This window comes from Procambarus clarkii, chromosome 40 (genome assembly GCF_040958095.1).
Source record: "Procambarus clarkii isolate CNS0578487 chromosome 40, FALCON_Pclarkii_2.0, whole genome shotgun sequence".
In the NCBI taxonomy this organism is placed as follows: domain Eukaryota; kingdom Metazoa; phylum Arthropoda; class Malacostraca; order Decapoda; family Cambaridae; genus Procambarus; species Procambarus clarkii.
Genome location: NC_091189.1, coordinates 11,164,656 through 11,182,580, shown reverse-complemented (window position 1 = coordinate 11,182,580; position 17,925 = coordinate 11,164,656). Strand labels below are relative to the sequence as shown.

The window sequence follows — 17,925 nt, the reverse complement described above, 5'->3', positions numbered from 1 at the left end:
ACAAATTCAAGCTTGATTACTCACTCCGCGGTCTCTTCGGCCTGTTCCTTTGGTTGCGAGCAGCAACTTTAGCAAGATGTTTAGCTTTGTCTGCCACAACAAAACCTGCGCGTTCATCTGCAGCTACTAATTCACGTTCTCTTCTGTAACCATAAATTATTGTAAGGAAATTATGATGTAAAACTTGTAAACAATAGTGTGTCATGGAAGAGTTACATACTGTACACACATTATGTACTTTATGTATTATAAAAGTATTTATTTACAGCATTTACCATCAACATACATGTTAAAGCTCCCTTACCTGAAGGCCTCCATCCATTTATGTTTTTCTGCAGCAGTTTTACATGAAAAAACATACCACTTGTTCTTTTCAAGACTATGGATCTTCCAGGCATTATGAACACTGATGTTTAGGCTGGAGTCTGAAATTGGAAGAACTTTGTTAACCCTTTGCAGACTGTATTTCTGAATCCTAGTGGGTTAATCCAAACCCTCAGGACTGAATTTGTAACATTTTGTATTAAAAAGTGAGTGTACCTGACACACACCATCTGCAGTTCTAATACGCAAAGCCTGAACATTAATAAATGAAATAGTTACATAATTATACAAATTAAAATTTATAGTGGCGAGTTGCAACCTAGCAGTTGCTGGCTACTTCAAAGAATTTGTGAGAGTTACTACATGTACTGTATTAAATGCTTTTCAATAAATACTATACACCTTAAATAACCATCAAAGGTTAAACAATTTTCACAAGATGTATGTACAAAGCAAATATTTGTGATTCAACAACCTACTTCAATGCGTCCATGAAATAATAGCAGATAATTTAACAGATTTTTACCCACACGACTGGTATGACTTCCACGCATAGAATTGATGTTTTATAGATGGGGAAATGCTTCTGTCACGGTGAGGAATGGGCGTGATTAAATAAATAATGGAAAAGGTTTGAAACAGCTCATACATTTAGTCATTTGACTGTAGATAACTTTATGATATTGAAAAATCAACTTTCAACCCTTGCCTCGGCCCAGCCTTCCCTGGAGGATCATGATCAGCCAGGATATTGTTGCTAGGCTAATGCAACCATCACAGCCTCTCTCACCTGCCACCACTTGGAGAAATGTTCAAATTTTCCTGGTGAAGTGATGAACACTTTGACTTCATAATAAAATATTTGTATACAGTGCTGCTTTGAAATAATCCCAGCACAGTACTTCAGAGTCTGGCCCAGTTTGTATGTAAGTAAATAAAACTATGCAATGATCTCCATGAAGCTGTTAAATACTGTATACAATATGTAATTTAACTTCATCTTGCCTAAATCTAGGAAACCTAGTAAATAATAAATTATCACTCCTTCATTGTGTTACATGTATGTATTTTAACATCAGTTCTGCATTTATATATGGAAAATTGATTTCCTTATAAATGCTATAAATATTCTATCTTTATGCACTAGATTTAAACTAAACAAAGCTGCCAAAGAAATATAAGAAAATTCATTTTCCCAGAGTGGTAGACGGTTGAAATGAGTAGAGTGAGAAAGAAGTAGAGGTCAAACCCATTAGTAGTTTCAAAGTGTTATACGACAATCCTGGGAAGACGGACCACCATGAGCGTAGCTCTCATCCTGTAACTACGCTTAGGCAATTACATACATGAATTTTGTATATAAATAGTAGTTAATATACTTTTGGGAAATTTAATTTACTTCTTAAACATAAATATTAGTAAATAAAATTTTGGTTATGTATTATTTTACAAACTCAGTACATGTTATAAAACATTTATCATAAACATACCTTTCCCATCTGACAGATCAACAATCTCACACATGTCGAGATTCAGTCTCCCTCTGTACACAAATGTATTCCGCTTGAGAAGGTCTCGCTTGCAATATACAAGCTGATGATCAAATAAGAAAAGAGTCACTTCTTTAGGCCAGGATCCACCAGCTCCTTTGGTAACCTCTCCCTGGTAGATCAGCTGCGAGCTATCTTCAAGCAGCTCAGGCCCCTATACAAGAATAAATATTTATTAAACTTAAACATTTTATCATAGTTTTCCAATGTTGGATATTGGGAACCTGTTTGGCATGTCAAGGTCACCAAGCTAGTTAATGACCAGACCAAATGATGACAGTAAATGATATAATCTGGTTAACATTTTAGACCATCACATCTTTTTCAGGTTCATTGCTCACCTCCCAACCTTCGACAGTAATCTGCCACGATGCAATCTTCTCTAAACATTCCATACGCCGTTTTCGCTCGTTAACAAGAAGGGCCACATCACGCATGGCTTCCAATGCTCCTTGAACGCTGGTATAGTCTGGATGATCAGGCTAAAATGAACAGGAAAAAACATATATTTAAATATAATTATGCTTTGTATCAGAAGTAACATATAGTTTAATAGTTCAGAATCTAGATGAGCTGGTTTTGTCTTTTTATCAAGCAATAGATATTAAAATTACAGTACAGTATATTAAAATCTGGATGTAAATTAATATTTCTACCTGTATATCCTTTTCTTAATATATTACATGAAAAGTTTGATACAACTGCCCCAATAATTCATACCTGGAAGATAACTGACTGACAAACAAATGCATATAAATTAGTCATATTCTGAAATACACAGGCACAGTATTTAAATTTTGTGCCAAGTGGCTAAGAGGTTCCAGCACTAGGCTCCAGTCTAAAAATACTGTACATACATTTTACAGTAAGCATTTATTATAGTATACCTTTGTATACTTCAACAGTTCTTGCAGTTGAAGAGGATATTTGCAGATTTTCTGCACTGGAGTTAGTAGAAACCCATCCAAAGATATGTCAATCATTTCTTGCAGAAGTCGACAAGCCTCAAAAAAATGAATGTATTTTTGGTGCTGGTAAAGTTCTTGTAGTGATGACATTGCAGCAGGGTGATTATTGCAATATTCACTGTATATTTCAAATTTCTCTCTCTGGAATAGGAAATTTATTTTTAAGTAAAAACACAAAATATTAGAAGTTTAATTCTTTATGGAATATGTTACAGTTTAACATTTGTGATTCACTAAGAATGATTATGTAAAATATGCACTATGTAGTCATTATACCATATTTACTGAACGACTCTGTTAGTATCCAGAGATGTGTGACCCGGGAAAACCTCGCCTAATTACCTTTGTGTGTTCACCCCACATCTAGTTATGCAATGTTTATAATGTCAAATATATGTAAAAAAGCACAAGTAAACACTAACTAAACTATGAACCTCTGGTATGCATTGTGTTTGCCTATGCATTAATTCAGCCCTGAAATTTCATATCCTCTCTCAGTTTGTTTTGAAATTGTTTATTGTACAGTATTTCTGTCTGTGTTTCCTGATTGCTAAAACCATCAATTTAAACCTTTGAGGACTTTATGGAATCCTGGGCATTGTGAAGTAACCAGTGACTAACTGACCTTTTGACATTTCTGAATAACATTATTTTAATTAATTTAACTCACATTGCGAATGAAGGCAGCACCAATGCAAGACTTGTGGGGGTCTTGCCAATCTATACACAATTCTAGTTCTCTAAGGAAGTTGCTCTGGAACTGATACAAGGCCTCCATGTTACCAAAGATGGTGGATATTCTTTCATCACTGAACATATCTGGTCTCTTTCGAACTTGCCGCAAGTATCCCTGGATAAAAACAAAAAACAAATGTAAAGTACTATTAAAATGCATTACAGCAATGGAATAATTATTATTACAAGGATTCTGATTTTCCCATTCTAACTATTGTACTTTAATTTATAAACACTTATAATTAACAGATAATAAGACATCTTACTGTACCTTAACAACATCTCTTAAATGTTTTACAAAATCACGCTCAGTCGATATGATTTCATTTATGACATTGGTTCGGATTTGATCATGCGACAAACCAGAGACGCTGAGCTTTCTAACTGGCCCCAGAATTCTTGTATCATCATGACTTCTGGAATTTTGATGATCTTCTTGATTCACAAGTATCTGAAAACAATTGTGAAATTTTATTGGGCATCTTTCTTTTTAATTACAAATTCTAGTTGGTTCAAGCAAGTGTATATATATGAATCTCCATTTACTGAATTGTACTATTGTACTAATATTCACAGCAACATTGCTTAAAAATTATATTAATATGATCTACATTGACTCTCAAGAGCTTCTTCAAATGTCTGCAATACAATATGTAAGAATGTTCAAACACTGATGACTCTACAACATTATACACTTCAAACACTATACAGTAATTACCAAGAGTTAAGAAATCTTGATAATTACAGGTACACAAATTTAAAAAACACAATTTGCCTAAATTATAAAAGGGAAAGTTGTATGACAAGCCACAGGTACTTCAGATGAACCTTCATTCATCATATTTATACACTGTAAGCCGCCATCTAAGGGCTAAGAAACTTAAGTTCCCAAAAGAAGCAACGCAAGGCATCAAAAGATATATAGACGCACTTGACAACCTGATTTTGTTCTATTCAAGATCATTTTTAGCATGTTCCATGCACTGTATTGTCAATGTGGTAGACACTTGAAGTAAAATTAATCTTATTTCCTATTTAACATTACAATAGCTATCCACCAATATTCTGGATGAGGTCAACAAGTGAAGTGAAAAAAAAACTGACTTACCCGTACAAAGGCAGCTGGGAACCATCCAACCCTATGACTTATTCGACCCCACCACCAGTCTTTATCACTTGAATCTATTACTGTGATCAGGTCACCAGCCTTGAATACAAGCTCCTCAGAGTCTAATGTCACATGGTCCCAGAGAGCTTCTGCATAAACGATCATGTCGTCATCCTGAAAAAGTAAACAAATTTCAGTAAGGTCTTTTATGCAAACATTATTAGTGATGTATTCATTACAGGCATTTGGAAACAAATTATGGCCTGTATGAACAGTAAATATGCACAGCATTTAAGTATTTAAAGTAAAAAATATAGCTGGTAGGCCTCTTTTTACATATAGCCAGCCTACAGTCTGAAAAGTCACAGATTCTTTCACTTCCTAATTGTTGAAAGTTTTACACTTCAGCAGGAATTATATACACTGTAATCCATTTACAGTACACGAGGTTCAACATTTTCTCAGTAACAATACAACTAAAGAACAACTGAACCTGAGTAATTATTTCTCCTCCTGGGGGTATCTTCCCCCCCCCCCCCCTGGTAGCTCCCAAGGTACCCACCTAGAAACCTCCAGACATTGGGTACCACACCAGGCTCTATGATTCACAAACCTCGGGTCCTAACTCACATTAGGGATTTAAGACTTGCTTGAAATGCTGTGTGTATTAGTGGCTTTGCAAAAATGTACCAATTAATCACTAAAACATGTACTGTAAATGCATAATCCATTGTTCGTATCCTGAATTTAAACTAGTAAAAATTAACAAAATACTGTATACAATCTCTCTTTAGATCAATTACCTCTTTCAAAACTATTTTACTCAAAAGGCCTATTTCAGAGTCAATTAACACAAGTTACATTACCATCGGTCAAAGTATAAATTATTTATCGCAATGAATTCTAATCTTTACCCAAGGTAAATAAGCTACTTTATGTTTCTGAAATTCGATATGACAAAAGTAGTGTTATGTTACTATATAACAATTATGCTTCTGTAGTACTGTACATGTATAGTTACATTAAATACATTGTGGCAAATGTTTCATCAATTATGCTTATAATAAGAAAATATTAAGCACACAGTATTAAGAATGATTTGAAGTAGTTTAATAAAAGATACAGTTTCAATATAAACAATACATACGAGAAAATATTATATACTAATCTTTTCTTGATCCCTTACTGAATATCTGAAACTAATTTCATTTTTTCAGTCGCCTCCATTTTCAACTGATTAAAAAGTTAGGCTGGATTGATGCATTTTTTGAGGACTAAGAGATTGATATAACCCACTTAACTTGTCTTAGCAAATAAGAAACAGCAATCATGGAGACAAGTCCCTCCTGTTCTTATACATACAGGATAAAACCAAAATGAAGTTATGTTGAACATTTTTTATATTAATAATTCCTTCAATTTGATAAGTACATAAAACTAACTAAATATTGCAGAATTTTAGCAAACATGCTAGATGTTAGGGATGCAGGCAAATTTGCCACAATTTACTGCAATTTATCAATGCTGAAAAGCATTTGTCAGTTTTCTGAGCATTTGGAGAGTTCATTATTATGTTATCTTCTATGTTGTTGTCCCAAAGATGGAACCTTGCAATACAAAAAAAATTCCCAGTCACTTTAATTTCCATTTAAGTTGACTCTTTGCTTTCTTCATTTTAACTATTGGGTTGCCTAGTATTTTTCTGTTTATTCCATGTTCTTGCAGTTTTTGTGGCAGTCTTTCATGCGGTATCTAATCAAAAACGTTAGAGAAGTCCATTCATACTACAGGTACTGTACATCAATTGGAAGTCTTATATGAATAATTGGTTACTGTTTAAATAAATTTAAGCATATTAGTTAGGAAGGGCTTTTTTTTTTTTACAAAACTATGTTTATTGCTTTTACTCGAGTGTGCACCAAGATGAATGATTTTCTCCTTTCTGGTTTTCTTCACATGTCTAGGTACGTGACATTAGGCTGACTGGTCTATCTGCAGAATTTTTAATGCCAGTCTTAAAGATATGGGCAACAGTTGCATATTTCTAATCTAGGGGACTTTCCCTGGGTCTAAAGCTTTCAGTGGTAGATAGTTCATTGGCCAGTATCTTTATGATTTCAGATAGAATTCTAGCCACACCTCAAGCTTCTGATTCTTTTAATTTATCAATGCTCTTCCTGATTATTTTGCATGTAATGAGGCTATCCCTTAACTCGATTCTCTTCTGCTTCAGACATCTGTGTGGGTGTTGGGATGTTTAATGTTCCTAGTGTGAACACCGATGTAAAATATAAAGTATTGGTTGTCTTTGTCCTGTCTCCACATTATCTTGCAGCTTAACTTCATACAATCTTCACTAATACCTTTTTTTGTAACCCAAATTAATTTGATTCATCGCTTTCAAATAAATCCTGAAATTGCACAGGTAAACAGCAGTTGTACAGTAACTTCAGCACTATGGAAAACACATCTGATTGAATTTCAGACTTCATAATGGGGGCCGACATTTAACAACACAAATGTGGCAGTGGAGCCGACCTCAAGTGGCTTACTACACTCCCAACACAATTCAACTTGTTAAGTTGGGAGAGGCGAGCCCCAGTTTTTGGGTGTTAGCCTCTCCCAAAATCATCCCAAAACCCCTAGTTTTGGGATGATTTTTGTCGTTCTGCGTTGTACTTTCTCCAAAATATTACTCCTTTGTTTATGAAATGCTGTATCCTAAAAATATATATTTTTAGTTTTATGAAACTAAATAATTCTGCATCTAAAATTGTCTTAGTATATGCAGTACTGTTTATTAGATACTGAATATAAACTCATATCAAACTCTTACTTAAAAAAAAAATCCACTATTTAAATAAATAACTTTTGATAATCAAACTAGATAGCAAATCATCGCAGGTGACAGCATGAGATAATATATTAGTCATGCAATAGGAAGTGAAATAGTTAACTTCTTCCTTTCATGATTCTTACAAATCCATTTCGGTACAACTATCATATCTGTTCACATTAGAATATCATTACGTAAGAGAGAGAAAGCCTGTAGTGAGGCTATTCAAGGTGCCCCTAGCCAAGAACAATGTTAACACAATTATAAACAATATACTCTTACCTCATCTAAACTTCTCTTCAAATCAGTTCTGAAATCCTCTGAATCAGAGATTCCAATCTCATCTTCGGAAGTGATGATGTCGTCATTGAGAATGTTTCCGGCCGAGGGTCGTCGTTGTCGCCTGTTGTGCGCGTGTGTGGGGCTGGTGCACTTGTGCGAGCTGGGGCTCTCATACGCCTTGTCCAAGTCTAAAGGTTGACTAATTGAACGACGTAAATGTGAAGACCCTTTGCTTCTTTTAAGGCTGAAGAAAAACACAATATTCTGTTATGAGCTGTTGTAAGGCATGTGTTTTTTAATCATTAAAATATATATATATATATATATATATATATATATATATATATATATATATATATATATATATATATATATATATATATATATATATATATATACCGCTAACAAATACCACACTTGCCTCTTTTTTTCCATATCGACTGCAATTAATTACAACAAATATTCAATAGTGATTCACCGGCCGCACAATATTAATGTCTGATGCAGGGTAGTGCTGGAGATTATTCACACCAATTACACAGCTGTGGACCTCAGCACGGTAACAAGCTTTGTGACAATCACGGCAGATTAAAGCGAGTATGAATGAGGAGTCGAGACAATAAGTGCTTTACATTCGCAAAATGTTCTCATTATATTCCATTGCACATAGCGGTGTTTCATTGTATATAAGAGTGTTTTATAACTTGTTTCTAAATATATTGAGCCTGGCTACACAGGAATAACAACTGATGACGTATGTATTTTCCTCGAGCTGGGCTTCATTCACGTCCTCTGCTCGAATCTCACCTCTATAAATGTTTCACCCACGTACTGCACACCCGTTCTCGCAAATTCGTAAAGTCAATATTGACTTATTAACTACGTGCATAGGTGATATACTAAACATAATAGATACCCTTAAAAAGATTCATAGAAAACACCGACCTTACCTAACCTTGTTAGTATCTTAAGATAAGCATCTTATTGCTTCGTAATTACAATTATTACTTAACCTATACCTATTATAGGTTAGGTAATAATTGTAATTACGAAGCAATAAGATGCTTATCTTAAGATACTAACAAGGTTAGGTAAGGTCGGTGTTTTCTATGAATCTTTTTAAGGGTATCTATTATGTTTAGTATATCACCTATGCACATATTTAATAAGTCAATATTGACTTATTAAATTTGCGAGAACGGGTTGACTGCACATACCAATACCTGCAAACAGAACCTAACCACCTAAGTTAGGCCTAATCATTCAGCACATTCTAGTATGCAATGATATTACCTAACATTTTTAAGAAAATACAAATTTAGAATATGCAGCACATTAATTTTGATGAATTTTAGGATTAGCCACCGCCTGGAAGAGCCTAGCCTGAAGTCATGCAACCTGTTTGTTCTCATGAAGAAAATACGGTTACGGGAATGGAATGAGAATGAATTCATAATTCGTATTATTATCTACGCTCTATACATGGTTAGGTTAGGGTTTGGTTAGATTTAATAACGTTGGTTACGTTAACACAGTGTATTATTGACGATAGTGTGAAATATGGAATTCGAAAATATTTCATTGTACCCGATAATTCCGTTTACAGAAAATCAAATTTTTCAAAAAAATCATTTTCAGCATATTCTTTTCATATTTTATATTAACGATTTATAATACAATAAGTTCTAACTTGAGAATAATCACTGTTTAGGACAAACGTTTAGTTGCCAGGTTACATGTAGACTATTACTGGATCTGTTGACCAGACCACACACTAGAAGGTGAAGGGACGACGACGTTTCGGTCCGTCCTGGACCATTCTCAAGTCGATTGACTTGGCCGATTGACATTCTCAATCAACTTGAGAATGGTCCAGGACGGACCGAAACGTCGTCGTCGCTTCACCTTCTAGTGTGTGGTGTGGTCAATATACTTTAACCACGTTATTGTGACTCATCGCCTGCATATTACTGGATCTGTAATATGCTTTCAGAGCATCACAAATATCTAGATAACTATCCAGGTTATTCGAGGGAGGTGTGTAGTTTGTCATAGTAATAGATTTGCTCTGAGGACGGGCTCCGTCATATTGATACTTTAGGCTTGTATCGAGGTTGCCCCGAGGTTAAACTATTGACCCTCTCCAGGGTGCAACCTCACAACAGCTGCTCAACTCCCGTATCTATTTACTGCTAAGTAAACAGATGCATTAGGTGAAAGGAAAAGTTCCTAATCATTTCTCTCCCACTCGGGAATCGAACCCGGGATCTCCGATTGAGTCGAGAACGCAGCCGAACGAAGTACTTAACCTGCTCGCACATGATGAATATGCAACATTGTCACTAGACAATTGGTCAATAAACCCAGACATTATAAGTGTGAAACTCAGTGTTTTCATAAGACATACAGATAATTTCGTTTGTTTTTGTAACTAGCGTCAAACATTGTTATTTGCTTAGCTAAACGAACTAGAGGGTTCAGTTCCTGAACCGATTATGTGCCTCTGTAATCCATTACACCACCGCCCACGGGATGGGTATGGGGTGCATAATAAAGAAAGAAATTGAATTATTATGAGTATATTGTAATGAAAATAGAATTACGCGTAAATTTGCCCTGTTGGCTATCTTTTGACATATATAGAAGAACAAACTGAATCTGTAATATTAGACAAACTGAACAAATCACACTACATAAAAACAGGATGTGGATCAGAGACAGGAGTGATAAACAGGACAGGGTAAGACAGCCCGGCAGGTGTGTGAGAGAAATGTTGATAATGAACCCACAAATCTGTAAATGAAGAAACAACAACGATGTTTCGGTCCGCACTGGACAATCATCAAATCGAGAAAACATGGGGTAAACTAAGAGTTAATTTCATTATAGAAATGAATTATATAAATGATAAATGTAATACTAAGGTATTTACAAAGACATGTGGGATTACACAAAACAAAACTGCTTGATAAGGAGGCTTACCTTTTAGACCGGTGTAAAGAAGCAGTGTGTTGGGGAAGTCTATGGGCTGGTCGGATCTTGATAGGCTGAGGAGTAGACAACTGTCGTGAGTAGTGGAGACAACTGCGGCCTCCAGTGCCCCCTACATCACTGTGGGTCCGACGCACTGCTCGCGGGTTCCCGTCTCGTAGACTGCTCCCACCGTCATCGGCGAAACTCGCCTGAAACCGACAAATTATACATCAAAGTAAAATTACACAAGTAAAACAGTACCTTATAATTCATTAATAAATATATGATGATCAGACACGTGAGACATCTCCCGTCACGCAGGGTGCAGTCGCACCTCCACAGATCTCAAGTATCAGCTCTTGATACTGGTAATGGCTCAAAAGGGGCACCACTTACGGGCTATTCATGCCCGTGCCACCTTTTGGGTGGCTTAATCTTCATCAATCATATGTTGATCAGACCACACACTAAAAGGTGAAAGGACGACGACGTTTCGGTCCGTCCTGGACCATTCTCAAGTCGATTGAGGTGGTGCACGCAAATAAATATATGGGTAATATTAGTAATGCCTGTCTCTAGGTCTATGCACGGTGGAATCTGAGAGTACAAGGACACCTACGAACAGTGATAGTGCTGTCTATAGTGCTATCAGTAATAGTATGTCAGTGATAGTGCTGTGCTGTCATTAATCTAGTATATTCTAGCCTTGACCCAGTTTTCAACAGGTCACTGATTACCTTGAGAACGTCACTAGCATACACCTTTACTGTTGATAATACAATACCAAGCACCTGGCACCATACAAGTACTGCTGAATACCGTTGTATTGAGTTCCAACTTCAGATCGATATAAGCGCCATAACTGTTTATACGTACGAATAAACTGAGGAGCAGCAGTCAATAGATTGTTAAAACACTTTAAACGATGTTGAAACGTTAAATTGAGAATCCCGTGAAACAAAGTGAACTTGTGCAAAAACATCCCTCTTCTTTAATCCTACGCTTAAATCAATCCAGAGACCTTACATCTATGTTACCTGGTAAAATAGACGTTGTTATTGTTTTAGATTCAGCTACTCTGAACAGTAGCAGCACGGCTATGGTGAGCCCGTAGTGGACTTAACTGGCACAGGAGCGGGGGGGGGGGGGGGGGGGGTAATATGGACGTAATTTGTTCAATAATTCAACAGCTTTATTTCCAAATAATAACAGCGACGTTTGAAAGCCTCACTGACTGGAGACATCGATCCTCGAAACCACTTGAATTAAAATATATATTTATTAATAATTACTGCGTATTTCGTCCTGATTGTGTGGTAATCCTCTATCTGATAGTGCTCCACTTCTAAGCAGATGCTGAGTGATAAGTGTGAGTCTGATCTTGTCGCAAGTACACTAAATGAATCTGAAATTGAAATAAGTTTGAGGTATAAATGCACACGAAAGAATAAGAGCCTTCATAGCTCAGTGGCTAGAGCGCTGGTCTAGTAAACCAGAGGCCGGGAGTTCGATCCTCCCTGAAGGCAAGTGGATATAATTTTTTCACAAGTCGAGCCTGACATCAGGCCGGGCTCGGGGAGTAGAAGAAATCCCAAATACCTCTCCAGGTAGCCCAAGCTGTTCTCACCTCGTTCAATACGTGTTGTTATATATTTAAACACATCACAAACACACAAACTTTTATGACTAAGTCCATAGACATATGTAGCAATAGAGAGGCTACAAATAGACGTTCAGACAGATCAACAAAATGTTACAATCTTTCTGCAAAGTTCTTTTATCTCTCCAGAATATCATCAATCTTTCCGCTGTGCTATTTGTCCAGGAACAGTCCTTATCTCAGTACGCCTATATACATTAATCAGCGGGCAATCAAGATCATACTGGGTGAGGGTGTGAGACCTTAACACACCACATAGTTTACACTTGGTGTCATTATCACTAACACCTGTCCAATATTCCCAGTAATTGGTAACCAAGCCTGACCCACACGTGTAAACACTCCAAGCAGTCTTCCTTTGACGGAAAGTGAAATTGTTGTTGTCTTTCACGAAGTGTTGCATGGTGTGACTTCTCTCATATATTATATCTCTTCTCGTCACTTCCGCCTATGGCTGCATATGTCTTATTTTGCTTTTTATTTGTCTCATGGTTAAAACACATTCAATGTCAACTTGTGATCATGTAGTGGCGCATTTGGCCAGCTCATCCGTCACCTTGTTGGGCACTATTCCAACATGAGATGAGATGGAATGAATCCACATGAATGTGGATTTGTGACCTTTAAGCGTTATCTCATTTGTCCTTTTCTTACAATCCTCAAATATGGACATGAAGACTGGATTTCGACCGTTTAATGAATCAAGTGCTCTTCGGCTATCGACAACTACGAAAACATCTTTTTCGTCTTGACGTACTTCCTCCAAATCAGCGAGAATGGTCTGCAGTTCAGTTTGTGTAGATGAAATATAATTACCAAGTCCAAGTTCAATTTTCCTCTCCACAGTTCCATACTCAGCGTATTCCCTTTTCAGACCACACCTGCCCTGCCATCTTCCGCCACTGACCCGTCACAATATACACGTAAACTATTGTCTCTTGGTAACCGAGATGTCATGCCTTCAAGTATATTAATTTGATCCAGCCATACGGGCACCACGACCTTATGAATATATACTGTCCACTGCATAGTGCTGGAGAGGTAAAATATTATTATAAATTATGTTCAGTTAATTTCTTGATTGCATTTGTATATTATAAAGTCCAGGGGTGTCACAGCAGACTAAGTTGTGAACAACTTAGTCTGCTTTACGAATATATATATGGCCCATTATTCCAACCCATCCTTCAGAAATAATGCAACTTGTAGCTACTATGGATGGAATGTACAGGATATGGACTGTTGTACTAAAAAGTTCACATTTTGCGCTATTCGAATATTGAAGCGCAATACCAGTAAAGTGAAACAGAGTAACCAGAAGCCTGTCTTGGGGCCCTAAATAAGTAATGTTAGGCTTAACGCACGCACACTTTGACCTAATTTACTGTTTACCTGCTATATGTATAGGTAGAGTACATATATGTACCATACTAGGCCTAATAAAAGGTTATTTTTGGTTGCTGCCTTCTTTCTCAGGCCCTTTAAAAAAGGGGTGGAGATGTACAAGATATACATCTCCACACAAGTACACTTGTGGAAGTACACAAGATGTACACAAGTACATCTTGTACACTTGTGGAAGTACACAAGATGTACACAAGTACATCTTGTGTATTTATCTTGTTCTCATTGCCATGAGAAACCACACCTCTCCCTCAAACCACCCTGGATCTAGATATTTGTGATGGTCTGAAAGCTATGGTTTATGGTTTCAGTAATGGTCTATATGTAAACTGGCAAGTGAACCTTTGTGCTAAATAGATTTTATTCTCAAGTTATAACTTTATTGTATAATAAATCGTTGGATTAAAATATTAAAAGTACACGCTGAAAACTTTTCTTTGGAGAATTTGGTTATCTGTAAACGGAATTCGCAGGTACACTGAAATAATTTTCGAATTTCATATTTCACATCAGTGCAATGAACCCTAACTTAACCATGGAGAGAGTGGATAATAGCACTAATTATGTAGTCATTCTCAATCCATTCCCATGAGCGGATTTCCTCCCTGAGGACAGGCTGCAAAACATATATATCTTCTCTATGCAGAGAAAATGTCACAGTAACGTTTCTGATAGGTCGTCACATGTCACGACTCGATAAGGGTCCAAGACGGATACAAACGCCGTCACTTTCATTCCTTAAGTGTGGGCTGGGTTATTACTTTCCATGTCAGACATAACATGGAGTGAGTTTTGGGAGTTGCTCTACTCCCTCAAGCCCGGCCCGGGCCCAGGCCTGACTCGTGAGAGCTTAGTCCAACAGGCTCGGGGCGGCCCACATGTCCAGTACAACCCTTTTGGGCCAGCACTTCTTGCAGGAATGTTTCTAATTTTCTCTTGAACACTTCCACGTTTGTACCGGCAAAATTTCTCATGTTTGCTTAGTAGGTAATAAATAGCCGTGTGTGACGAAATGGACGCCATATGTGGAGCGAGGTGTGACGATATCAATGCCATCTATTGAGTGCACCCGACCACAATTTCTGCTCCCCCGGTGGAAGGCTGTCATAGTATTTGATCCATGTGTAGTTTCTGTCGTACTAATGATATTTTTGTCCGCAGAAGTGATGTGGAGAGTATCTTGGTCAATATGCATCAGTTCACCCAGAGGCTTCCGCCAGCGTGTCGCCGAAGAGTTGACGTGGTGTTTTAGACACCGTGTAGGTGGTACTGTGTAGGACTGGTACATGTTTTACTGAGTACGGTGAACTCGCCAGTGTGACGACCATAAAACATGAGTCACGTATAATAGAAGATAAAGTGGACTCGCAGGGAAAATAAGAATTTCAGAATTTATTGTATTAAGTATCCTGTGCGAAAGTGACACACGCAGTGTAATATGTACACATATATATATATATATATATATATATATATATATATATATATATATATATATATATAATATTTATATATATATATTTTATGAAGTACACTTGGTGAAGGTTCTGGTTATTGTTTACCCCTTTTTTTTCTTTCACGGTAAGATATTACTGCCAATCATTGATAATTAACCAGTGACTCAGGGTGAGATCGAGTAAGAGGCACTAAGTGTTTGAAAATAAAGAACCCGGTTACTGGGCAAGTGAGGCGGTAACACCGTGGACCTCTGACCTGAATACAGTGCTCTCTGAATGTACCTATGGCACCTCTACTCTCCACCGACTCTATTCTGCCTTTCCTCTATCGCTCCAGCATGTTGTTTTATTGTGCAAATTTGGGACCTGGCCTTACAGTATCTTCCATGTACATTTGACATCTCTCTCGCCTCCTTTCTAGAGAGTGCATCTTGAAAGTTCAGACGGTACCAATAATTTAGGTATATACTTTCGTGTCGATGTGTGCCGTATATGTTCCCTGTATTCCCCTCTTTTCAGAACACTCCAGTTTTGAAAATGGAGTGAGCACCGAGCTTTTAGACTACATGGAACAGTAGAATTAAATGAATAATTAAATTTCCTCAAGGCATGGAAACGCAAGTAATTTTACTAGTAAGAGTATTATAATGGAATCCCAAGACTTGAAGGTTCTCATGATCTCATAACTAAGCGAATCAACCAGGACAATATGAGATCATGAGAACCTCCAAATCTTGGGATTCCATTATAATACTCTTACTAGTAAAATTACTTGTGTTTTCATGCCTTGAGGAAATTTAATTATTCATTTAATTCTACTGTTCCATGTAGTCTAAAAGCTCGGTGCTCACCAAACCTTAAGTCGTCTGACATCATTATTCCCAGATACTTTACTTTTCCTTCTATAAGGAGATCTTATTGCCTCTTGTACCAGCTAGTTCTTGCGACGGTCCAACGTGATTATGTTGCACTCTGCGTGTACACCTGGCAATTTTCTTGCGAAGGTATCGCAATACCTGCATGATGGAACGTTATATTGAGAGGTACAAGTTCCACGAAGAGCAGATCTGCGCGGGAATGTTAATTATAGATCATGTGATGACGTCAAGCAGCATCCCCCAGGTTACGAGCAGCTGAACCAACTCCTTACATCAGCAGGAACAAGCTCCGCTACCAGACAACCAGCTACTTGTGTGTGTGTGTGTGTATTATATATATATATATATATATATATATATATATATATATATATATATATATATATATATATTCATCATTTTTTAAAGTCCTCCCGTTACCCAAACCACATATCTACTTACCCTGAATCATCGTCATTATATTCAGCGTCCTTAGGACCTGCCGTTACTCAAACATTTACCATGACTCTGACCTTACCTGCAGCAGCTCCCTGCACCCACCCACCCAAGGGTCACCAGGGAGGGGCCCCCAACACCAAGCCAGGGGCCCCAACACCAAGCCAGGGGCCCCCAACACCAAGCCAGGGGCCCCAACACCAACAAATCCACTGTTTCGTTAAGCGAAGCCTCATGTCATAAATGACATGTAGGCCTGCTAGCTATTATTACAAGTTCAGGATGGGTTGTTCTTTCTCGGGCAACTGCGCACTGCTAACTTGAAATAATGCATTTACTCAGTATAAAAAGAGATAATACCGAATATAAATACCTTGAATAAATATTTGAGGCTAGTGAAGATCACCATATTCGTTAGTGAACGTTTAGGTCCTGGGTTAAGTAACCCCCACGTCCCAGACACAACCCGCACTTGTAGTTACGAATTAAATTTCTGCTCACTAATTCACTACGTTTATAAAGTCAATATGCCTGCCACTCAACACCCGCTACACTGGTATGTTGAATACTTCCAAATTATGTTGGGTGTCGATGACTAAGGATGTTCAGAATTTCCCCCAGTCTTCGTTAAATAGTTCTTAATGATCTCGAATCATGTTCTTTAAACTCTGGCAGGATCTTAACACGCGAATACGAAGAAAAACGTATTTATCCAACAGAGAAGAGCAGACGACCGCCCGTCAGGAGAGCCTCGCCTGACTGTATACTGCCGCCTTGGGTAGCCCTCGCTGATACGCTCCCAGTTGCCAAGATACATATTTTAATAAGTACAAAACTTACCCCTTTGTTAACATCGCATACTATTCAAATGGTTTCAATTCAAATACATTAACGTTTTCTATCCATATTTTCAATCATAATGATACCGTATAATTAATTAATACCGTAATATTTGATTTTAATTGGGCAACATTTGGCTACTTGGAAACTGAAGTCTTGGCCTGACGTCATTCCAGAGACGTCGAGGACGGAGAAGGATGACGGATGTTGCCATTAATGACCTCCCGACACGAACGTTAGGGTCAACGCGGTTGCCACAAACTCATAAATTTACACCCGATACTTTACCAGCCGTCACAAAACACCAGGAATGTCCTATTTAATGACGCCAGATCATGCTGATGCTCGACAGTAACGAGGCTGCTCAGAATATGAAATTTTCCCATTAGCACAAAACCAACGTTCATTGCAATAACTGCAGTGAACGTTGATTGTCCTACTGTGTAGCGCGTCCTGGGGTGAAGGGGTGCGTTGG

The 17,925-nt window shown here is 37.4% G+C and overlaps 1 protein-coding gene and 1 non-coding gene across 4 annotated transcripts in view; one reads left to right on the top strand and one right to left on the bottom strand.

Moving 5' to 3' along the window:
• Positions 1-17,925, bottom strand: part of LOC123752802 (spermatogenesis-associated protein 13) — a 294,193-nt gene that overhangs the window by 6,891 nt on the left and 269,377 nt on the right. For all 3 annotated transcript variants that reach the window (XM_069338675.1, XM_069338674.1, XM_069338676.1), the window contains 10 exons: positions 10,786-10,985; positions 7,804-8,047; positions 4,686-4,859; positions 3,849-4,028; positions 3,513-3,692; positions 2,762-2,983; positions 2,216-2,356; positions 1,815-2,028; positions 305-425; positions 25-143 (listed from right to left, as the gene is read on the bottom strand). In XM_069338675.1, the coding sequence (XP_069194776.1) occupies positions 25-143; positions 305-425; positions 1,815-2,028; positions 2,216-2,356; positions 2,762-2,983; positions 3,513-3,692; positions 3,849-4,028; positions 4,686-4,859; positions 7,804-8,047; positions 10,786-10,985 (1,795 nt within the window). The remainder of the gene's footprint in view (positions 1-24; positions 144-304; positions 426-1,814; positions 2,029-2,215; positions 2,357-2,761; positions 2,984-3,512; positions 3,693-3,848; positions 4,029-4,685; positions 4,860-7,803; positions 8,048-10,785; positions 10,986-17,925) is intronic.
• TRNAT-AGU (transfer RNA threonine (anticodon AGU)) lies at positions 12,230-12,302 on the top strand. The gene has a single exon. It is a non-coding gene; the product is annotated as a tRNA-Thr (tRNA).